Source organism: Corvus hawaiiensis, chromosome 5 (assembly GCF_020740725.1).
Source record: "Corvus hawaiiensis isolate bCorHaw1 chromosome 5, bCorHaw1.pri.cur, whole genome shotgun sequence".
NCBI lineage: Eukaryota > Metazoa > Chordata > Aves > Passeriformes > Corvidae > Corvus > Corvus hawaiiensis.
In genome coordinates, this window is record NC_063217.1 from 73339486 (window position 1) to 73364266 (window position 24781).

At 42.5% G+C, this 24781-nt stretch overlaps 1 protein-coding gene across 34 annotated transcripts in view; it reads left to right on the forward strand.

The window, feature by feature from the left end:
* The window catches only part of CAMK2D (calcium/calmodulin dependent protein kinase II delta), a 124360-nt gene extending 108706 nt beyond the window's left edge, over positions 1-15654 (forward strand). For 16 of the 34 annotated variants that reach the window (XM_048304398.1, XM_048304402.1, XM_048304391.1 and 13 more), the window contains 5 exons: positions 7906-7981; positions 8577-8671; positions 9272-9500; positions 13064-13112; positions 13658-15654. In XM_048304398.1, coding sequence (XP_048160355.1) covers positions 7906-7981; positions 8577-8671; positions 9272-9500; positions 13064-13070 — 407 coding nt within the window. In that variant the 3' untranslated portion in view covers positions 13071-13112; positions 13658-15654. Of the gene's footprint in view, positions 1-879; positions 964-7905; positions 7982-8576; positions 8672-9271; positions 9505-13063; positions 13113-13657 lie in introns of those variants that run through there. The other 18 variants (XM_048304375.1, XM_048304376.1, XM_048304380.1 and 15 more) reach the window with 4 other exon arrangements.
* Positions 15655-24781: the final 9127 nt, after the last annotated feature.

Sequence of the window (24781 nt, forward strand, 5' to 3'; positions counted from 1 at the left end):
GGAACTTTTGGGCAGCATCTCTGTGATATGGGTTTGATTTTTCAAGTAATGCTGTGGAATATCACCATTATTTTTTGTCCACAGACTGTCAGAAAGGTGCCTTGTTAAATGTACCATGAACAGAAGATCTGGATTTCTCATGGTGTCTTTTTGCCCCCAGAGACAAATTAACGAAAGCATTAGTAAGAATGATGCTTCCCAATGGGAAAAATTGCTGAGTTGTAAGGCACTTACAGATTTGACAAATTGTGATTTACCTGTGCTACTTAATACATCTGGAAGGTACATTGCTCTGAAAAATTTCATATATTTGTAATTCATCTTGTACCTGCTGGCTTAATTTTATTTAACAGTAGAAAGAAAGCACTTTAAACTATTTCTTTTGGAATATACGTTCCTAAAAAACCATTCAAATTTCTAAGAACAATTTTTCCGTAGCTCTTTCAAGTCCCTGTATATCTGAGTACTGGATACAGGGGTGAATCTGTGCTGGCATCTGAACAGAGTCACTCACACCTTTACAACTGTTCTTTGGCACCCACACTGCCTCTGAAAGTACATCATTAACATTGTTTGTGTGCTCAAAGATTTTCTAAGTTCTTGCTGCTTCTAATTAAATTATCATTATTTTTCTTTTGGCCTTCTTTTTTTCTTCACATGTACTTGACCCTCACACAGCTTTCACAAAGGAGGAGGACATGGAGAGGTTGAGTTCCACCCACCACTCCTCCTCTTCCATTGCTTCTTCATCCCACTGGTCACCACCCTTGCCGTGCCCCAGAGGCCGCTCCTGCTGCCAGTGCCTGCTGAGGAGTCTGATCACACTCTACCTCTTCATCTTTGTTTGTTCATATGTTGTGTTTCTTTCCATCAATTCAGCGGGCAAGTCCATGAGAAATGCAAACTCAGAGAGTCAATCGCTTGAGTCTGAGCTCTCCCACTCCACTCCTTCCTCTGTACTATGTAAGTTGAGAGACTCATCGGTCAGATGATCTCCTTTGTCTCTCCTCCTCTTCCCTCCCCACCATCTGAAAAAAGCTCAAAAAAGGTCAATGCTGTGATCTGCCTGATCTAGGAATGCCCTGTGATTAAGCTTTACAAAAGTAAAAATTTTTAGGTTTTTTCTTCTTGTTAGTAATTGTAAAAATATTTTCATCACCTGTAACAGCAGGATAAATAGGTCTGTATTTCAGAAAGCTGTATCTTGCAGGAGTAATCCTTGCAGTAGTTTTTAGGTTAGGGAGAGAGATTTGCCTCACCTCTTGCTTGGATCCTGGATAGGGCCTCAGCATTAATTACCTGTTACATTTATTATATCAAATTCCTTTCTTGAGCATCCCCGTTGATAAACCAGTCTTGAAGCTGCTGTGGCAGCTATTAACTTGCAGCATTGATAGGACAACTGGAAAGTGTCCTGCTCTGCTCAGGAGGAGATCTGTGATGGTCAGTGACCGACTGACTAAAGGAAATCTGCAGTGTTGGTAAAATGTAAAAGACCTGGGTAGAGCCTTTCTTGTTTATAAATGAACTCAGAAATTCTTCAGAAATTCCTTAGAGGGAAGGGACCTTGTGAGTTGAAACTGGGAATGACTTCCTGGGAATGTAGGTTGTGCTTGCCAGATTCTGATCCTGCAGCCAACATGTATTGGGGCAGTTGCACTAGTGGTAAGAGTGGTCATTTGCACAGGTAAAAGTGAGATCCAGGCGGGCCCTTGGGAGCATGGGCTGTGTGTTATTGGTGTGAACCTTATTTTAAACTTGAGTGGAATTTTTGGTGGGGTTAGCTAATGCAGGTGAGAGAAATCAGTCCTGGAGAGGATGGGCTGTCTCCGGTCACAGCTGTTGCTGGGTAATGCTGAAAGCATAGCTTCATTCTGAGGGAGGAGCAAGAGAGGCTGTATCAATATACAGGTGAGTGTGTATCAGACTAGAACTACAAATACTGCCAGCACAAAGCGCCCAGAGCCTGGGAAAAGAGAGGCATTAATAGGAGAGATCTGGGCTGCGTAACACTGAGGGTTGACATGTCAGTAACACCTGCCGTAAGGCTTTATTCCATCCACAGTGGATATCCACACAGTATCCTTTATGTGCCCAGCATTTTCAGATCTGAATGCTGGCAACCTCACATGTCCTGTTTCTCTGAACTAGTTGAGGGATTAGGCAGGAGCACAGTTTAAATAAAAATGTGCACAGCAGCAAATCTTGTTAATGTCTCGCTCATCAAGGCTTCAAACATCATTCTGGAGACAGCAGCCAGATTCCACGATTTAAGTAGCCCGTTGGGAAACCACAGAGCAGTGTCTTGTAAGTGTGGTAACCATGATGCAGTTTTGATCTGAGGCTGTAGGTGATTTGTCGTCAAAAAATAAACATTTGCCAACATTTGCTGTGCTGCATAAATATTAGTGTAATTTTTTTGTATAATCACATAAAGAGAGACCATCTTTAGACATAATTGATTCCATATAAATGAAAATATACTGTGTATGACATGTGACAAGTTGCTTAACATTAATTGAAATAGACACATTAATTTTATTGCATCTGTTTTGTCAGTACAGGGTGGAAAAGTTCTGGGTTAGTTTTTCAGATATTTGCCTACATAGCTAAAGAATTTAAATTTTTTTTAGGGCAGTAGCAGGCTTACCAGTTTTTAGATAGCTGAAAGATATCTAACCTAAAATAACCTAAATAATATTCTGCAGATCATCCATCCATGTTATAATTCGATGAATCAGAGTGAGTCTTTGGAATCAGCAGGCTCTAGGAAAAGGGTGTGCATGTGAGATAACAGCTCAGATGTCTTAGTCCCTATCAAAGTTTAAGGTTAAGTGTGAAGTAAGAGATAAGTGCTGGTCTTCTGTACACTGAATCTTGATAAACTTCTTAAATGACAAGTCCCCTGGAGCATGCCTTGTCAGCTGAGGGTCTAGGTGGGTTTTGTGTAGATCTGAGACCCAGTCAGTTGTTAATTCATGCTCCCCTCCCCTCCCCTCCCCTTCCCTCCCCTCTATTATTTAATTGGAATATTTGTGGCAGAAATTGTAAGAAAATTATCAGCAGAGAATTTGCAAATATTGGTGTGATCAGAATCATTTGGAAGAACACTGTGTGATGTTTAGGAGTCCACGCTGTAAAGCTGAATGAAATCTGTTACATCCCCACAGCCAGAACTTGTTATACAACACAGGATAAAATTTCTAGTCTCTTCCTCTTTCTTTTCAGACTTCGGTCATTTCCAGGGTATAGAAATAGCTTGACTAGCTGTGTGCTTTCCATCTAACTGCTGTTTGTTGGGCCGATGTTCAGATGGGAAGTGAAGCTGAGTTCCCCCTGCTGTGCTATTCCATTTTAGCAGATCACTGTCACCTTGATACCAACTGTCCTGTTTTGAAACAACAGCACAACCGGTAGGATTTGTCCCCCCAGATTTAACCCTCCTCCACAGTGTAGAGATCTGTGTTTGAGCTAGTTGTCTAGACTCCCTTTAGCCAATGCAAATAGGTCAGATGAGTCACATTTGTCTTAAAAATCTATTTTAGGATATGATGAATTGTGCCCTGAAAGTGCTGATTTCTCTCCCTTGACTGTAAGGGAGGGGAGTTGAGAGAACTCACTTGTCCGTACTTACACACGTCCAAAATGTTGTGAGTTTAATCCAGTCTGAGGTGTACTGAGATATGTAGTTAAGTGTACTGAGTTGAAAAGTTTTAAGCATTTTTGCCTTGAGAAACATATGAGCAAGTTAGAAGCAAAATCATTTTAATCGTCTCCAAGTGCATGTGCAAATCTGGAACAAGGTTACCTTGTTCTTCTGGAAAGGTGCTTCACTGCTTAGCCGTTGCAGTACAGCAATGACATAGTCATCTGAAGGGGTGATGGCAGGAGAAAGACATTCCAATATCTGAGTGAAGCATAAAGTGGTTTAAATTACTATTTTCACTGGTGTCAGTTTTGAAAAACATGATGGGTAATACAGTGCTCAGGGTTCTTTTCTTGTGTGTCATAAAACGCGAAGTTTCTGGTACAGATATTTCTGAAGGCTTCACTTTCACATATCTACAGCTCATTTTTATGTTCCACTTTCTCCCTGCAATCAAAATACCAAAATGTCATTTCTATGTGATTCTTACAGATTGAGTTTAATATATTTCTTGGGGCTACAGGAAAGGAAAAAAAAAGCCACAGAGCTCCTTGCTGGAAAAACAGTTTTTGCTTCTGTTTTGTACTTTTGTTTTCCTGTGATACTTGATTTCACTACCTAGGGAACTGCTCCTTGTAGGTTTAAAGTACTGATAGTGTTAGATTCTTTTTGCTTAAATGGTGTTTCTCCTCATTTTATCTTGTTTAGATATTAGTGTTAATGGTGGTCTTTAATTTTGAAAGATTATCCCTCATCCTGTACCTGAGCAAGGAAAAAAGTGAAATATAGCTAGAGGTTAATGACTCATTTAAATTTAACACATGTGCTACAGCAGTACTGCACAAATCATTTTAGCCAGTGATTGGAAATGTTCGTGTTTGTTCTTTTTCTTATTATTTGGTCTTTATATAGCTCTTCTTCATAATATTTTTGTTTGAACTGCCTTTGTATTAGTCATATGCCTACTTACTTGCCAAAGCAGGGGATTTATTTTTTTTAACTGCTAAACCCCTATTAATTATCTTAACTCCTTCACCTTATGGGGGTAAAGGTGCTCTTTAAGGAACAGGTCCATGGTCTTTTCTGTAATGTATTTACTTCACCCATATTCTGAGCAAAGAACGTCAAAGCCACCATCTTTTCCACATAAGTTTGCTATGTCCGCAGTCTGTTTCCTTACTAGTTTTCAGGAAAATGGCTCAGCACCTTTGGCTTCTGTCATCAGTGTTCTTCCCTCACATCTTAGTCATTTTAAAGGCACCAGGTGTATTCTTGCTGAGTTATCCTTTGTGTACAGAGTATGTCATTCTATGCTGTGGAGAAAGCCATTGTCATATTCTAAGAAACTATAGATGGGTCAGGCTTTACTTTTTGAAATGACTTTTACCACACTCTGTAGAAAAAGCAGCTGAACTAGTTTTACCATAATCTCATTACAGCTGTCAGTTTCGTTTAGGAAGTTTAGTTTCTTTAGTTTTATTTATGGAGTCCTGACTGCACATCAAATGAAAAGTATAATAGCATGAAATTGCCACTGTACATCAAACAGCATAATTGTCCTAGAATTCGATACAAGCCAAGTTTACTATTGGATAAAAAAATAAATAATGAAAAAATCAAAGGCAAATGGTGATCGTAAGTGACAGTTATCAGGCAGATGGGAACTGGCTAGATGCCTCTTCCCTAATGCCTTGTGTTGTCCTTGCATAGTTTGGAGTGTGTATTTAGATGGAAATCAAAATTGGAAGTATCGAAGAGCACACGTTGGGTGGAGTCCATCAAACTTATACTGAAAATTCAGTGATTTTCTTGCCACTCTAAAGAACTGACAGTTATTTCTCAGATGCTGTCTGCAATAGCAGGACATGGCTCCTGCCAGTACTGTTTCACCTTAGTTTATCTCCACTGCCCTCCCTATATCTTCCTTTGCACTCAGGGTAAGTACAAGGATTTGACTGGATGCACGTGGCCACCAAGTCACAGCTGTATTTTCCTTCTGCTGCTTTCCAGTCTCCTTCCAGTTTTCTGTTTGCTGTATTTCAGTTTTCCCACCTCCTTTCTCTTCCTTCCTTCCTTGCTTCCAGGTTAAACCTCTGCTTCCAAGACAATGAAGCAGAAACACTTTTGGTCTCTATTTGTAGTCTGTCTCCCTGCACCCCCACAAATAGCCACAGGAGAAGGTGTAAAAGCTAAAAACAATCAGGAGGAGGTTTGTGTAAAATCACAGTGGCTCCTGAGTATTTTAATTAGTCTTTGATGCCTACTGTTATTTCACACTGCCTTGTTCTTGTATTGAGTAAGGGCTGAGAACAAGACAAAAGAGTTTTGCACAATAGGATAAATCAGTTCTGGAACTCCACTCTCTAAATTGTGCTCCACTTCTCCCTTTGGCTCACTGCCAATGAGAATGTCAGATCACTACGTAGGAAGAAGTGTAATTGTCTAATACATGTGTAATTGGGTGTTGCTGAAAGGTGAGGGTAGCATAGTGACTTTCACAGAGTTTCACGTGGTGCTTGTAATTTTGTAGAAAAATTGAGGACTGAGTAGAAAGGCAGATGATTTGGCAACATCTTCCTGTTCCTGAGAGTCTGCATTGGGAACTGTGAAGTCTTTCCTAAAGTGTTGACACCAGTGCTGGAGTTGGATGCTGATTGATTGGATGGAGCCAGCGATAACTACTGTAATCTCCTTTGCTGGCTTTGCTGGCCTCTAGAGCTTCCTGATGGATGTGTTTTACATCCCATGGATACATCTGCAGACACAGCTCTCCTGGATGTTAGTACAGCCCAGAGAAACTTTGCTGGAACCACATTCTCCAATATTAGGTGGCTTCTGTCAGAAAGCTTAATGAAAACAAATGTTCCGCTGCAATTTAATTTTGGAACTAAAACCAGGAAAACCAGCAGTTTGGCAACACAGTTCAGTTTCTCCCTTTGGGGGTTGATGTGGAATTATATCTTGCATATCTCAACAGAATAGGTACCATGGTAAAACTCGGGAAAGGCATGACTGATGTTAGTGAAAAAGGGAATATTGCCAGTTGTCTTGAGCCAAGTGACGATAAATTATGTGTCCATGTGGTTTTGTGTCTCTTGTGTGTGGAAACTTACAGTACCTTTGTAGACATATTAATTGCTTATATCGTTATCCATTGACATGAGCTCATGATTATGTAGCAACTGATCAGAGATTTTTACCTCATTTCCCACTGTCTGATTTAATGGTCTGTAATTTCCTCATCTCTGATTGAGATGTGTTACTGGGTTATTTAATCAAATCCTTTAGCTCAGCTGTATGTATGTGAGCTGTTGCATGCAGAACTGGTAATTTCCTCACTGCACGAGGTCTGCTTGTTCTGGATTTCTTTTTGCTAGCCTTCTGTAAGACTGCACTGTTATTTCTGACTCAGCCATCCCACCACTTGGCTGGTGCTGGTAATGCCATACAGTGTCCACACAGTCTGGCCCATGTTAATTAAACCTTTGATAATGGAGGCATTGCTGCTCTCTTCATTAAAAGTCCTTGTTCTTTCCACAGTCTTTGTGAAAAATAAGGCAATTCATTCTTGAAATACTCTTAGCCGTAGTGCTAATAGTCAAGAGCTTGCTCGCAAAAAGCCTTGCTAGACCTTTATATCCACTTTTTTCTTCATCGCATTTTTCCTTGCTGTTTTCTTTTTGGTCCTTTGTACCGGAATACTTTAGGTGTGCACTTAGGAGGAGGTTAACACCACAGTGCCAGTTTTGAGCACAGCATTGGAAAGTTACTTTCTCTATGTGCTCCCCAGCATTTTCTTTTGAAGAAGGATGTGATCTCTCTCAGTACTTCAGTTTTAACATTCCAGGCATGCTTGTGTTAATGGTCAAATCCATGTGTAGGAGTGTGCTGGGGAATTACAACTGTTGCTTGCACAAGAGAGCTGCTACAGCCTGACTGTGAAACAGTAGTCAGCTTCCTTGAGTTTGAAATTTAGAGTTGGGGTTTGGTTCGTTTTGCTTTTTAAACAGCAGATCCTTCAGTGAAGGAAAGATGATTGTAAGTGTGATAGGGAAGTGGATTGATCTTGACATATGTTTAATTTCCTTGTGGATACAAGTGTGCACTGAAGGCAAATCAGTGTAAAGCAGCAATGTAACATCATGTCCTTTGGTCGTAGAAAGGAAGAGAAGTGGCAACTGGGAAGTGGCAGAATACCTATCAGCTGTCACCTTCCACTTTGCCTTCCTCTGTAAGATTGGGTTTGTGTCTCTCCCCAGCTCGTAAGCAGGAGATTATCAAGGTGACCGAGCAGTTGATTGAAGCCATCAACAACGGGGACTTCGAGGCTTACACGTAAGCTCCTCATTTTGGAGGGAGTGAGGAGAGGTGGGGTATTTGCCACTGTCTCTGTAAATACTCCTGTTTATATGTGAGTGCCTGTGCTTGGAGTTACGTACTGTTGAAATGCCTTCTCAGATACCCCCACAAAACACAAGATGTGTTCATGGCTGCTTTGCCCTGGCTTCAGACATCGCCAGTTTCAGAAGAGCTGCTAGTATAAATCCATTGTAGTTAAAAGAAAATACTTAAATCTTGCTTACATAATGATGTGAGGCATAAAGAATATCCCTTGCATTGCACAGCTGCAGCTTTTATCATCACAAGTAAAAATTTCTACTTGGAATTACACTGACCTCTGGGTCTTTTTTTGGTCAAAACATGATTTATATGAAATGTGGTCCACTTAAAGTAAGCTGCCAAATTTACTAATTGAGTTGAAACCAGAACTCCGTGCCTTCTCCTCATGTAAAGTACTGTTCTTTTCCAGTGTGATGGCATGAGTAGGTGAAATGTTTGAAAGGAATGAAAGAAACAATTAGAAATAATCTCTCCAAAGTTGTGATCCGTAACCACATGTGCTCATTGCAGAATTTCCTCTTTTCCACAGAAAAATCTGTGATCCAGGCCTTACATCTTTTGAACCTGAAGCTTTGGGTAATCTGGTAGAAGGGATGGACTTCCACCGGTTTTACTTTGAGAATGGTAAATATTCCCTTTTCATCTCCGAATCTTCATCTGTTCCTTGTGACTGTGTGTCTCTCACCTGATGAGCATTTTAGTTTGGGAGTTAATCGACTTGGGCAGGGGAAGGGAGTATTATTTTTTTCAGAGTTCTGCTATAGGTGTTTTTCACTCTGCTTCTGCTCTGCTCATTCACACATCACAGGGCACCTCAGAGAGTGGAGGACAATTTCAGGTATTTGGAAAGAAAAAATCAATATAAAGAATGAGTTTAGAGCTGAATTATTTTAACTGAAAATACTAAGTATAAATGTCATTAGACATAACAGTGAAACTGAAATGTTGGAAAACTCCAGATGGTGCTCTCCACTTTATTTAATCTATATATGTACATGGATTAAAGATATGTACTTATTAAATGGTGTATAATAAGGGATTCTGCTCATTCTACAGTGTGTTTTAGTTATCAGGTACGATTATCGTTTAACACTAATTATGAATTTGTATCTGCTAAGCCTGAGTTTTTTGTTTGTAAAAGGGGTTGGCATGAGTTCCTTTGGCTTACTTCGAGCGAATGTGATTTCTCCCATGCGTGCCTCTGTGTGTGTGTGTGTCTCGTAGCTCTGTCCAAAAGCAACAAGCCGATCCACACGATTATCCTGAACCCGCACGTGCACCTGGTGGGCGAGGACGCAGCGTGCATCGCGTACATCCGCCTGACACAGTACATGGACGGCAGCGGCATGCCAAAGACTATGCAGTCCGAGGAGACGCGCGTGTGGCACCGGCGCGACGGCAAGTGGCAGAACGTGCACTTCCACCGCTCGGGCTCGCCCACCGTGCCCATCAAGTAAGGAACAGCTCCACCACCAGCTCCCACCTCCTAGGCACACCACATAGTCCAGTAGCTGCTTTGGGCCTTAAAAACTGTGAGCCGTCCTCTTGGTAGTGTCCTTTCTTGTGGTTGTTTATTATGCATTAATACCCACTGGTGTGCGTTATGGTATTGGTGCAAAGATTTTTAAAACAATGCGCTTTTTTGGTTGTTGTTTTCTACTGTGATGCCCACCGATACAACTCGGTCCCTGAACTGACAGCTTGAAAAGCAGAAAAGTGTTGTAATGTAGAGAAAGCTTGATAGAAGCCACTCAAAACAGGATTAGAAAACCTGGAAGAGAATTGCTGGAAAACCTGGAAGAATAAAAAGCAGTAGGATATGTGGAGCTGTGAGAGCTGACCAGAAAGTTTCAAGTAAAAAAGTGTCGCTATTGGGAAAAACTGAAGTTTGACTAATATTTAGGGTGATTTCCAGCCACCTCTACTTTCTCAGACCTAAGTATGTTCGCTGCAAGTTGGGTTTGAGCCAGTTTACATATTTACCTTGTAAACTGAGCCATCCCAGTACCTCTCACGTTCTTATCTCTTACCCACAGTCTCCGTGCGTAACTGCTGAGTATTCCCCATCAGACAGTTTCGACGTCCCCGTGGGACAGCCTCGCATGTCTCCCATCAGCATTTCTCTGTTGTTCATCCAGGCCCTGCCACACCCTCGGAGTCAGTCAGTGACAGATTCCTTGAGCCACACTGTCATCAGGGTTAATAACAGCGCACTCGGGGTTGCAGTAATAAGATAAAAAGTCATGGCTTCCTCAGGAGGTTCTGCGCAGGCCCTTGGCTTTCCTTCTTCTTCTACAGCCTCCACTAATGAGCCCAAACATCACTGACTTATGGTTTCCCAGTTAGGCAGCACTGGTCCAGGCCTTGCTTCGCTCAGTTGTGAGCCCACTGTAGGATACAATGCCATTTGTGTGAGGTGTCTTAATGTGGAGAGTGGCTGAATTTCCTGGCATGGATAATATGGGCTTAGATTTCATGCTTTGAACTTCTTCATCTCTGGTATTTTACTTCTTGCAACACCGTTCTCCTATTATGAAAGAATACTTGATGAAGTAAAAAATACGGTAGAATGAAGTGTTAAACTCCTTAGTGATGATTTTGTATTATTTTTTTATTCAGGAAAAAAGAAATTTTATTACTTAGTGATAACTGGTTTATTTCAAAATGTGAAACCAATGGGAACAGGAACCGCATTGTCCTTTGTTTCTCACATTCCAGCTGCACTGCCAGTGTTTCAACAGATAATATTGGAAGAGCAGTTACACTTGTTTGAAATGCAGTGTTAGGTAAATCTTTGAGGTTTTCGTAAAGCAGTGTTTGTCAAGGGATCTGACCTGGGTGTGTGTAGAGCCAGAAAGCCCAAGTGAAGCAGGTTCACCTGGCCCACTGCACCCTCAACAGTCAGTGTTTACAGCCCAGTGACACGAATTGTACTAGAGAATCATTCAGTCTTTTCCTCTGCGTTTGGTTTTTTTTTTTCACCACTTGTGTTTTTGGGAAGGTATTGAGGAGGTTCTTTGTGGCTGCTTGTGCTCTCTAATAAAGGTGAGGATTTCTGGGACTGCCAGGGGTGGAACGAGAAGAAAATTTACCACTGAGTAATTTTTTTGAGGTTGCAGGGCAGTTCCTGTATCAGTGAATGTTCCAAGCCTATGAGGCCAGACAGAGAGGACATTTCAGCATTGTGAGGGGTGTCCAAGCTTAAGGGGTCACAGAGCAGCCTTAGAGCTGGACTCAGGCTTAAGGAGAGATTCCCTGAGACAGCAACATAGCCCTAGATATGTCACACTGGCAACAATATTACATAAATCCCATAATCAGCTCTCATCTTGAATTCAGAAGAAGTTTTTGGACTTGCTCATAGCACTATTCTGAAATATCATTGGTCTGATGGTTAGGGGCCTCACTTTCCAGTCTAAAATTTAGTCATCTTCAGTGTATCCTTGGTTCTTCTATGCTATCATTGTTCTTCTGCACTGGATAGATGTGCAGACATGAACTGGTTTGTAGGAAGGCTGATCACATCATTCCCACCTTCTGCTTCTGTAGGGTAAATAGCCAGCGCTACCTCAGATGGCTTTGTCTGATAGGATCTCCATTTTCCTGGCTACCTTATCTCCTTACTGTCTTTTTGGTTTGGGGTTTGCCTTTCCATTAGCTTGGCTTCTTCTGAAATCCTCTGTCCAATTGTGGTCAGGGCTTTACTTAATTGCACAATGTCTTTCTTTGCCCTGCTCTATTCTGGCACGATTTTTGCGCTTTTCTCATCTGCAGCTCATCTAAGCCAGCCACCTGTTTATCCTCAGCTCTCATTTCCAACCACTGAGTACATAGAAACTTTTACAGAGCTTTGCACTTCCTATTATTCCATGTAGTATTTCTGGATTACCTGGCCCTCAAGGTTATTTGGTTCTTCTTGCACAATGCTCCTGTTTCCTTTTCATAGTGCCTTCCACCTAAGTGTCAGTATGCTATGTGAGATCGGTCCTACTGCTTGTGCTCAGGACTAGTGAGTCTTCTCTAGGCTGATAGTTCACCTTTCAGCACAAACATTGTCATTCTTCTTTTAGTTCTTTTGCATATTCTTTATTTCCCATCTTCTTAAGTCTGACTGGGAGATTCCCATGTAGCACCATGCTAGAATCACCTTCTATAACCCATCCTGACGACTTTTGCACTGTCTCAAATTTCACCTTTGCTTTTCCCAGTCAGAGCAGCAATAACTCCATTTTGGAAAACTAGAGAAGAAACTTAATTAACATATTGTTCTAGTTTATCCTTCCTTTATTTGAAATGCTTACAGTCTACAGCTACTTACGTAATTCTTACCAATGCACAGTAGTTAATAATGGCATTTCCATAATAAAAAAGTATGTTGTTCATCATGTCTGAAGATGAATCTCAAATCTAATAAAGTTGCAAAAACAATTATAGCTGCGATCTGCTTCTGCAGACATGGTATCCTAGATGATGTTAAGTCAGTTGCTGCAAGCACAGTAGCTTCCTTGTTTTCAGAATTGCAGGAAGGAGTGTGCATAAATCTAAGGATAGAATTGAGCTCTTTGGTAGCTATAGATATAGGGAAATGTTTTCTTGTGGCAGAGGACTTACTTGGAAAAGAATATGAGCACAAATACGTATCTAGTTTATAAATAAATTTTATTCGTAGTTTTGCTGTGAGTTGGATGAGGCAAACTTGGGTTTCTGTCTCATCCATTGTTTCTCTCTGAGTCATAGAAGTGACGGTAGAATTCTTCTCTGTATCCATGTTCTTAGGGACCTGGGCTAAAGTGTTTCTGTAGAGCTGTGTCTGCTTGTCCTTGGAGAGTGCACCTGCCCAGTATGGGCAGTCAAAGGGCTGGTGGACCTAAAAGCGACTCCCTAACCTGACTTCAGCCTCAGTGAGGCTGGCGTTCCCTCCCTGATCATGGCTCACACCTTCTTATACTTTGCTAGTATAAGTGCAGTGCCAGCCAGCAGAATGCTGAGTAAAGAGTTTGTTCTGTGTTTGTGCAGTGCCTAGTGCAGAGGGATCCCACCACGGCTCCGGCCCCTAGATGCTACGGTAATAAAAATGGTGCTACAGCCTCACTTAGCTGCATACTTGCTTCCAGCTCCTTTCCGTTCCTTCTCTCTCTGCGTATGGCTCTGGCATGTCTTGCATGTGAATGACACCTGATTATTCCTTGTCTCTTGGTCCAATCTTTGTACGAGAGCCTCAGTCCATGGCAGTGCCTGCGATGTCCATGCTGAGGAAGTTAAGTTACTGAGATTCATGGCTGAATTCCACCCTCCCTCCCTTAAGGAATCCCTTAAGGCACTTAAGGGGGAATGCTTTAAGGCACTGGCTTCCTGCCTCAGTTTCCTTTTTTAACAGCCTCTCTGGCATCTTGTAAAGATGGAAAATGTCTGTAAAGTGGTTTGAAAAATAAAAGAATGCCTTTCCTGATTGGAGGTTTTTTCCCTTGTTTTTTTTCCCTGTATGGTGTTAAGTGATCTTGAGAAGGTGGCTTTTTTTCAATAGCACTGGCTAACACTTGAGCATGTGTTGTTATCTGGTGGTGATGTTACCTCAGTAATGGAAATCTGTTTTTTTCTCCTTCCTCCTAGCTAAAAATATCAGCGGTGCCGCTCTTGCATTTTCCGTACCCAACGCACCTGGTCGATTACCATCTTGGCCATCCTGTTCTCTTCATGCATGTTTCTGAGTGCATGAAGTTGTGAAGGTTCTTCATGTAACACATTTGTGATGCACCACGTTGCTGTATATTCCATCTGTACACTGTTAACATTTCAATGAAGGTGATGTTCCATGCAAATAGAGAATAACAAGGCGTAAAACACGAAAAGAGATATTGGATGGACAGCAGTAGACACACAGTACATTTGTCACTTGCTCCATTTATGCCAAGTTTTGACAGACAACTTTAAAATCTATCATGTTTATTAAAAAAAAAAGAAAAAAAAAAGAAAAGGTATATTTTACCTTCTTTTTTTAAGAACTGGTTTTTGACTCCTCCTTTTCTCCCAAGTCCCAGGATTTTGCTTTGGTTCTGGTAGGAATGGTTAGGATGTATGCTGGCAGCTCCGTTACTGTAAAACAGATTTTTATCTTAGACGGACAAAATCACTGATAAATGTGAAAGTGTTAATATCTTGGCTTTGGACCAGCTGGAGCCTTCTTAGTTTATTAGTCTGGAAAAATCTCCTCATTTGCTGGTTTGGCCACTCCAGAATTAATTGTCAGTGTTCTGGTGAGTCAGCAGCTTCCATTTTCCTTTTGAGTTCTTTTTGCTTTATTTTGCTTAACTGAAAGTCACTGTTGGTTGATTAAGCAAAACTAAAAATTGTAAGGAACTAAGTGATAATTGAGAGGCAGTTTTTGAGGATTAAAATGGAAGGAAAGAAAGATTTTTATCACTTTTAGGATGTACTGTAAATTTTTTAAGGAGGCTTTAAAAAATATAATATCTTGGTTAATGTATAGACCAGCTGTGTGGTTAATATATTCAAGAAATATTAGGCCTTAAAGCTAAGTATGAAGAGTTTACTTACATTATACTGCTGCTGTTGCTTCTCTGGAAATGAATTATGGAGACACCGGCTTTCCGTGGGACCCTAACACTTTACCACAGGTTTGTGTCTCCCCGCGCTTCCCCTCCATCCGCTCTTGGCTTCTCAAGCTCCCCTGACAGCGTTCGCTGTCGAGGCCGGCGATCCCGACGGGTTTGTCCCGCATCCGGGCCGAGGGAGGAACGCTCTGCTGGCAGTGTAGAACTCAAGCCTTGCAACAGGGACTAGTTCTCCTTCCCTCGCGTTGCTGTAAAAATACAACCTCACAAGAATTTTGGTTTCTTCCCTTCCACTGTTCCAGGAAAGCCCAGGCCGGGCTGCTCTTGTTCTCCCCATGGTTCTGTTAGCAGCAGGCTTCTTCTCCCCGCAGCGCTGTACAGTGCATGGTATCTCAGTGTCCTTTTTAGCCGTCCAAAATTTACAACTCGGCAGCCTGAACTTTTTAAAATGGGAAAGCTTCCTAATTTGTATCATTTCACCCTTCTGTGTTGATTACTAATCAAAAGCAGTTCTTAAACATGTTGATGTTGTTACTAGTGGATGTATGGTAGATGGACTTAAGCTTCTTTGATAATTACTACATGATTTTAAACAATATATATTTAAAATAAGCATCTACAATAAATGTGTTGAGCCATATTAACCTGCCAATGGGATCTGTGAAAAAAGTAATGGCCTCATTTTTTTTTCTCATTAATTTCTTTTCTTTTTTTTTTCTTTTTTTCTTTTTTTTTTTTTTTTGTGAAGCGGCTATAAGTGGCATAACTGTATTTAAAATTAACAAATTAGGTGTAGGGTGGTTTTTTTATACTTCTAACATAGCATGTGGTGTTGACGTATTACTGTAGACCAAGTTTGTCTTCCACACCAAGACGTGAGGAAATTGTGATTTGTTCTCTCCACCACAACTGAATTATACACTTCTGTCATTTTGGAACACTGCAGTTTACCATGGGACACAGTGTACATATTTCTTGCCATAATGGTAAATGATTGATATATTTAAGGATTAATAAATTTGTGATTTCTGCTGACATTGTGCTTGTGTTTTAATTTCCCAATGAATTGTGATCTTTGCAGCGGAAAACATGTAGTGTCTGAGTTAAGACACCAGAGGCAGAGATGCACTTTCTTAGGAGCTGAATTTTCAGTTTGAAAATATGAGTGTTTGCTGTTGTGGTTGTCTTTGGGTTAGTTCCAAAGTGCCTTTCCTGGGGGCCGTTTGCACACTGCTCATGCTCTGCTCTGTTGGTGGGCTTTGCACATACCTTGTGCTTGTAGGGCCATATTTAGAAATGTTTTAGGTTGTTCCAACATTTCTGTTGCTGCTTTGCTGTGTTTTATGTATATGCTCAGCCTGTGCCACAAGACTCTGTAAGAGCAGTTGTTGTATGCTATATAATACCATAAAATATATGTAGTAATATAAAAACATGCATATAGAAATAGGAAATGCATTAAATCTATAAATAATTAGGATTTAAAATAACACACCATTTTAAAAACATGCATCTATGTCTGTAGTGATTTCAGGCTGTCTTAAACCATGCTGAGCCACGATTGAGGACAGTCTTTTATACCAACAGAAAAGAAGGACGAAGGAGAGGAAACAACTTGCAGCTTTCCTTGTTCGGGGAATGCAGAGCTGGACCGGGGCCAGGACAGCGTAGCTGGAGCAGCAGCATTGGTGTGGCAGGGAGCCAGAGCCTGTCCTGGGTTGGTCACAATTCCAGTGCTTCTTCCTGGGTGGCATTTTGTAAACAAAAAAAAAGTAGTTGGTAGAGAGCTCAGGGGGCTGGATTTTTTCAGTAAACCCCAGAAGGAGCAGAAGCAGTTTATTCTGTTGGGGGAGGTCTTATATTTTGTCATGTTGCTTTTACCTACTTTGTTTGCTCACTTTTTCCAGTGAGTGCTGTTCCAGAAATCAGTTTGATTTCTATTTTAACCATGCTCCTGCATAAAGCTGCTTGACAGCAGCGGAATTGCTACCGATTTCAGGTATGCAGAGAAAAGAGATCAGTGGATAAAGCAAAATGATGAGCAGGGGGCTGGGAGAACACATTTCCTCCGTATCAGGCTGAAGATTTGGGAGAGGGGCAGGGTTTGGGGGCTGGTTTGGAGTTTTTTTAATGGTTGTTCTTTTATAGCACAAATATTTTAATCTGCTGCCTCCTCGTGGCTTCGTAATACTGTTTTCTGTTGAGGAGTGCACAAGAAGAGGCTGTTTATTCGGAGCAGAAAGGAACCCAGTGCTTTCATTTATTCGCTCTTTAATGTGAGTAAGGAACACAATATTTCAGGGCCTGAAAATTACCATTTCCTGGGTCTTGAATATACCCTATGCATATACCTGAAGTAATCAGATTGGTTCTATTTTCTAAAAATGGGTTCCCAGGACACATTGAAGAAAAGTGACATCTCCTAGGGCTGTATATTAAATCCAGAGTTCATTGTGTCTACAATTAACTTCACTTTTTCTTCAGTGAGCTATTAGTCCTTGGTAATTTATCATCTCCTTGGGCTGTTCTCTCAGAAAACAGAATTACTTCATGCTTCTCAGGGCTTGTCTTTCTTCTTAAATTTGTGCAGTCATACTTTATACATAACCCATCTTAAGAAAACACCATTAGTCAAAAAATTAACTGTAGTCATTGAGGAATTGATCCAAATTGCTTCAGGAGTTTCATCTTCTTTCTTCCTAACAGATTATTGGTAAAAGACAGATGTGAGTGAGCTGGAGATCAGTGCTGCGAAGTCCAACTGCTAAAGCTCTGGTTCCTGCAGGGAGAGCTGTGGGCTCACACCCCTGTACAGGAGTGTAGGGAGGTTTGGATCCTCACAAAAGGGGAGACAGTAATTCTGCAGCCTATCCAGGCCTCACAGGAAAGGAAACCTACACAGAGCAGACTAGAAGCCTTCCTTCCCTTCCCCTCCTTCTCTTGCACAGATCCCCTGGCTGAGCAGGACATGTTGCAGGATCTGCTTCCAAGGTAGCGTGCGTGTGGAAGGAGGAGGAGGCAGGAGTTCTCTGTGCTCACATGCTGCAGAACAGCAGTGCCAGGCTGCCTGTTTCAGCATGTTCTTGTCCAGACCCAGCCCAGGCCAAAGGCACTGCAGACAGTAAGTTTGGGGAAGGGGAGAGCACTTAATCAGAGTGTGAGGGGAGGAAAATCAATGCAAAAAAAAAGACAAACTGATAGTAAACAAGATTTCCAAGGCAAAGAGATAGAAGAGCAGTATTTCTGTGTTACAGACATGTCTCATTCTTTCTTCAAAGATGCTGCCAGAACCCAGCTGTAGGGCTGGACCATCTTGGAAACTAGTTGGGAATTCAGCCCATATAACCTTTTTCATCACAGTGACCTCTAAGTAGTTAACAAAGTTAAATAGCTAAATGTGACAAGTGGTTGAGACAGGGTTGCTTCCTTAAAATAGCGAGGGCTGAGTGTGCATAGCCACCCTCTGAAAAGTTGTGTTAAATTGCAGCAACACATTTATCAGGAATCTGACACACCTTACAACAGCCGAGGCCTCGGTCTTACTTCTGCTGTTCCCTTAAGTCAGCCCACAATGGAAAGGTGCTGGTTCCTGTCAGGGCCAGACTAACAGCTGTGGCTGTCGCTGAGTCCCCTGCTCACTATCAGGTAATTCCCAGCATACAGCAAGCTGGTGCAGGGGAGAGGGGAGTATTAATTCATTAGTATCCAGCCCAGTGCATTGAGAGCGAGCTCATGGCAAACAGAACGGCCCTGGGGAAGGAAGGGACTGCTCAGCTCTCTCACCACTCCTTTTCCCACCCTGCTGAGGCATCCAGGGCTGGCTCTCAGAGAGGACAGCTGCCCAGAGTGGTGACGCTCACAGGACCTTGAGTAGCACCAAGGGACCCTACTAGCAACAGCCAGCCTGAGAGTGGAGGTAAGAACCTGCCTTTGGGAGCCACACAGCTCATTGGATAAACAAAGTTATTGCTAACCATTGGTACCTAAACAGAAGTCAAACCCTTAGTAAGGATGGAGAAGAGAGTGCTCCCAAGCACATACCTCTGTCATGTTAGAGCAAGACATCGACTGAGTTAAACATCATACAGAGCTGTTGCCATGTCCTGTGCACCAGGGAGAGGTAAGTACCAGAGCAGGAAGCAAGAGTTCAGTTTAATGTACTTGGGTAAGTTCCTCAGACAAAACAGGCACCTGAAAATCTACTCCTTAAGTAAAACTGGTGATCCGGGGGTCTGAACAAGTTTCTGAACAAAACTTTCTAGAGAGCAAAGCACAAAAGCTGGGCCATGCCAAAATCTGCCTGCCTTGTTCATTGTAGTAAACCTTCATGGATGAATGAAATTACTCAAGTGGATACCTCAACTCAAAGCAAGTCTTTACAAAGACAATGCCAAGCAAACACAACAAGTAAGTGTGTTTGAATAGCCTTGTTTATATCCCACTACATTATCAAAATTCTAAATCATCAAGCCTCTGGATCACCCAGCAAGATAAAGAGACTGTCAAAGTTGTAGAGGTACACATTTCTTTTTCCAGTGGTTCAAATCAATCCTGCATCAACACAGGAAGGCTTATGGAGTTTAGCCTTCATTTGCACTGTCATATGGGTATTCTTTTGGTTTTGATCAAAAGTAAATATTTTTAAGTAGTATAATTTAGTAAATGAGCAAGATGGTTTATTAAAGTAATTTGGAAATTGGTTGGAAAGGAGATTAGTGACAAGTAATATATGTTCTAGGTGAATAATTGACAGCTTTGCATTCTTTTCCCATAGCAGCTGCCGTGTGAACCCCCACAGACAGCACTCCTCAGATCACAAAGTAACAGAATGTTTGGGGTTGGAAGGGACTTCTGGAGATCACCTAGTCCAACCCCCTGCTAAAAGCAGGTTCACCCAGAGCAGGTTGCACATGGTGATGTCCAGGCAGAGTTGAACATCTCTGGAGGAGACTCCACAGCCTCTCTGGGCAGCTCCTGCCAGCGCTCTGTCCTCCACAGAGCCTCTTCTGGCAGGTCAGCCCCTCACCTGCATGGGTGCAAGGGGTTATTCTGCCTGAGGTGCAGGACTGGCTTTTGTTGAACTTCGCTGAGTTCCCCTGCAGCCTGTCCAGGTCTGGCTGAATGGCAGCACAGCCTGCTGGCCTGTCTTGCCCTTTTGGAAGACTGGAGTGACATTGGCTTTCCTCCATTGCTCCTTTTCTCCATGACCTTTCAAAGACACACTAATCAAAGATAAATCTAATCTTACTGAAAAGTTACTCTAAAGAAAATTTTGAATATGGTAGAGCACCTTTACACACAGGGAGAGGGATCGGTAGCATGGCCAGCCATGTGTTTGCAGGCTTTGTTTCTGATCCCCTGGTTGGCCTTGGGCTGCCTGGAGGATATTGTGGTGCACTTGTGACGGATGTGGCAATTCCCATTTCCAGCCTTCATTGCAGTTCTTTGTGTTGGTAATGTTCACACCACTTCTCCAAAATCTGAGGAACCTGCGGATTCAAGGATTCTGAGACAATGAACAAAATTACCCTTCTCTTAAGGACCTAAATTCACTCTATGTAAGTATTTTGAAGAACCTGGGAATATTAACTACTTTTCAGCATCTGAGAGGGTGTTAGCACATCATTGTGGGATCTGGTTTTGGAGGCACCGTTTCAGTCTCCTGTTGGGATGAAAGCACTGTGTATAAATAGTTAAATTCTCTGCAATGGAGCCAGACAAGCACAGCAGCAGCAGGCTGATTTCAGGGCCTGGATTTAGATCCACTCACAGGGATCCAGGAGACGCGAGTAGGAGATTTTGCTCTTTTTCATTCAGGCCAGGAATCTGAGCGTGTGTACCTTGTGCAAGGTCAGTGCCATAACCACTGTGAATATCTGAGACAGTTTTTGTCCATTTTTTCACTGAAAAATAAGTAGGGAAGGATCTAATTCTTGTTTGGATGCAGTTTTTAAAAAATGGTCAAAATCTGCCTCACAACAGCAGGAAGGATCCCTTTCCCTGGGCATTTGTCAAGTGAAGGTGCCACAAAGGCTAAAAAATGCCGTGAGGGCTAATTAACACAAAGCTGAGAGCAAGAAACATTACAAGTCTCTTCTCTTAAGCAAATGGATGTGTTTGAGGATCTCAATATGTGAACAGATAGAAACACTGAGGCTTAAAAGGCCCCGGTGCTTTGCAGTGGGTTTCCAAGGTTAGAACCCTGAGGTGCACTGAGAGTATTTCTTCTCTCCTCTGTAGCTGAATGGGGATCTCGATGTTTGAGTCTCACCACATTCACACCTTTCTATAAACAGCTTCCCAGTTAAGACCAGCTTTTCACACATGACAAGGCAGAGTTACTTTACATCCCACCAGTCTTACACCGCCTGCCAAAAGGATGTAGGGAGGATATTTGGGGAGTGGAAGAGCTGGGGGATGAGGACTACGCTGTTTTCATTAAGAGGTCCAAGCAGCTCACGTTACTCATCTCTGAGGAGGAGTAGCTGGCACAAAGATCCAAACATTTTGGTGGCGAGAGGAGGAAGCAGGTTGAGGCTTTTCTTCTGTCAGATCCTTTCACCACTCCATCAAAACGCCCCTGTGCTGCTCCCTGCCCCTCCGTTCAGATGTTCGCCTCTTCCCTTGCCTACTGCTCCTGCCCTGCCTTTCTTCTCTTCCCAACCTTCTCATCCTCCTCCCACATGAGACCCTGAGGTTCTTACCACATGCCATTCATCCCGTTAAAATGTGTGTGCCACTCCTTGGAATGAATCATCTGCTTTTATGTCTGAAAGCTCTACTTCCCCATCTTCCTTATTTTTTTTCCACTTCTTTTTTGTGTCTCCCTTTTATGTGAGACCCGTTCCTGGGACACAGCCAGCAGTGCCCTGGTGTTTGCCTGGGAGCCTTTTAAAAGCGTTAGCTAATTGCTCCTCATGGTGTCACTGCATCATCTGCCTGCTTTCGGCCTAAGACCCTGGCCGTGTGTAGTTTGCCCAAGGTCACAAAGGTATTGGATGACGGGTTTCTGGGTCCAAGGGTGAGGTTCCTTCCCTGAATGACAGTGACTGCAGGCTACCTATGAAGGATTTATGGCCGGAATTACAAGGAGAGCCCAGAGAGCCTCGTGCTCGCTCGCTGCCCGGCGCTAGCCCCAGGTGAGCTCCCTCTGAAAAGCCAGGTTCACATCCATCCTGGCAGCTGGAACTCTGTAGCAGTTCCCAGGTTCACAACCATCCTAACAACTGGAGCTCTGCAGCACTTCCCAAATCTAATAAAAGGCACATCACACTGTTGGAGGGCAATACTGAAATTGAGGGCAGCAGCCACACACTGCTTTCCTCACAGAGCAGGAATATCCTGGGAGTTCTGAACGCTGCACTAGTTAATTGCACTAGCTAAACCCAACTTCCTGCATCTGTCAGCAGTTCAAAGGCAAGACAGCTGTCAAATATTAGCAGTATATTGTCTATGTACATCCAGAAAAAAGGAAAAGAAAAAAAAAGGAAAACACCATCAGAAATCCTTCCCAGGAAAAACCCAACCCCAGAGTTACTAGGGTTTCTTTTTTTTTTTTTTTATTGCCACTGATACTGACCTAGAAAAAGGAAAAAGAACCTGATCTGATATTTAGATGCTAGATGAATTTTCTGAGCTGGCAGTTAGACAAAGGGAGGTTTGGGATGGTGAAGAATGATGGAGATGTAACTACAAGGTTTCGGTTTTACAGTGACTGGGTTCCAATGTGATGCTGCAGAGCATACTCACACACACAGCCTGGGACACAACAAAAGGTCCCGTTAGATATTTTTGCTCAGGGGACTTTTTTGGAACCTAAGGGCTGACAAGGGGTTAAGAGAAGTTTAATGACCAGCCCAAGATAGTTCCACTACCTAATACGAGGAGATGATACTGAAATTTCTGGGAGCTACTCCAGGTCCACGAGCACAAAAAAACCCTGTATTGTTCATAGAATCATAGAATCCCAGAATGGTTTGGGTTGGAAAGGACCTAAAAGTTCCAGCCCTGTGCCATGGGCAGGGACACCTTCCACCATCCCAGGTTTCTCAGGGCCCCATCCAGCCTGGCCTTGAATACTTCCAGGGATGGGGCAGGCACAGCTTCTCTGGACAACCTGTTCCCAGGTCATTGCTGTGATATCCTGTCCTTTGGCCCCAGTTAAAGAGATCCGGCTCTGTTCCAAGGGCTGAAAGCACTTGGTGCGCTGGTGCAAGAGAGGTGACCGCTCAGGTAAGTGATCTCTTCAGCCTGTAATGAACTGTGATGGAAAAGGGGAGTTAGGGATTGTAAAAGCTTCTATCCTTCACCCTTTCGGTAGCATCTGCTGGCAGAGGTCAGTGCTGGGCATTTATTACGTTTCAGAAGAGTGGGCTGGGTAGCAGAGTTTAGGGGTAGTCTTACTTTTCGCAGTCAGTTCCCTCCACTTGCTCGACTTAGATCCTTCTTCCAGGAGGCAGAATTTACCTATACACAGCATGAAATAAATCTCTCTGGTTTAGGCCTTCCATCTCATTTCAGGGAGCACGTGCTCTTGTGGGAGCTATGGAAGAAAATCAAGGCCTACTTTATTCCTGTTGCTCCTCAGAGAAATTAAAGATGCGAATGGGAAATAAACTAATCCAGGCTTAGATTTACAATGCAGATCTCATTGGGGCCTAAGTCCCTTTGAGATGATTCACATTTTGAGATGTCCACAGCACAACTTGTACAGCTGCAGCGAGGCCATTTGGGCTGTGCGCAAACGGGTTTGACCAGAACTGCTCATTTTCATAAAGTAATGCAGACTTTGTTGTGCTCTGTGGCAAGAGTGTGCTCTGTGGCAAGAGTCTGATGTGACCAGGTGTCCCACCATCACACAGAAATAACCCCAGAGGTGTCATTCATCATTTCGGTGACAATTTAGTGGAGCGCCCACTTTTTTTTGTCAGCAGTGCCACCGCCGCCGATGATGATGAAGAATCTGAGAACAACCTAGAAAAATGCATATTTTTATTTATGAGAAACATTCATTTTGTTTCACTGCTGCCAGCCAGTCTGTCTCCCCTCAGGAGTCAGCATAGGTCAGATGAGTGAGGAATGAGATGCTTTTTATTCATAACTCAGGATAACATTAGAGAACTTTTCGGGAATACTTTTTACAGATGAGCTGCAACTTCTCGTAAGAGTTTGGTTTCAGAGAATGAAACAGCAGTTATGGAGACAGAAAATGGGAGCGTGAGGGAGAGAAATATTGTGTACATGGCTTCCATTTCCTCTTTAGACTGTAATTTTCCCCTTCATTCTCCTTTGCAGTCAAGAAGTAAAACGTGAATTTAGTGGCAGGTGAGAGTATAGAGATGATACAGATACAGCATGGGCTTAGTCATCCTCTTCTGCTGCACGTATCTTCTTTGAACTGCACTTAACCATGTGAAGGTTCTTACATGCTGATGAGCAGAGCTCCAGAATAACACACACAGTTTATAGGCATTGTAAAAAATAAACTCAGCTTCCATTTGGAAAAAGAAGGCCATTTTCAGATGCATGTAATGATACAAGAAGCATTTGTAGTGCAAGTACATTCTCTAAGCTGGTGTGAAAGTCTGACCATTTTTCTCACTCCCGTATCCTAAAAATACCACCTGGTGGTAAAAGAGTTCTTTTCATGGTTCTTTTTCATCTCTATTCCCAATTTAAGTGTCAGGATTCTTTTGTGACTAGGCCAATGCTTCAAGGTGTGCATGGAGTATTGTGTACAGGCAAATAGCAACCTACAGGGGAAAATTCTCCTAATGGAAGACGTAACAGTTCAGGCAGCATCAGAAACCATAACAAGCAGGTAAAATGCTTGCTGTAATTAGTGGAATGGGGAGGTTAGAAAAATGCTGAGTATGAGTGGTGTAAAGGCTTGGCACAGACTTAGTGCATTGAGGGACTTGGGCTCTGAAGCAGTCCTTGGTATAAATTTGGGGCTGTACTCGGTGATTTGTAATGAGAAGAGATTTCTATTGAATACAATTCAAGTCTGATAGCAAAATGATGCTGAAGATGCTTGCAGACATAGGCTAGAGCTCAAAAGCTGTTGTATAGAGGCCCTGTCACTATCAAGCAGGGTCTGAATTCCCATGTGCAATTTTATGCATCTCCTCCTACAGAAGTGTTTCCACATCCCATGGGATCA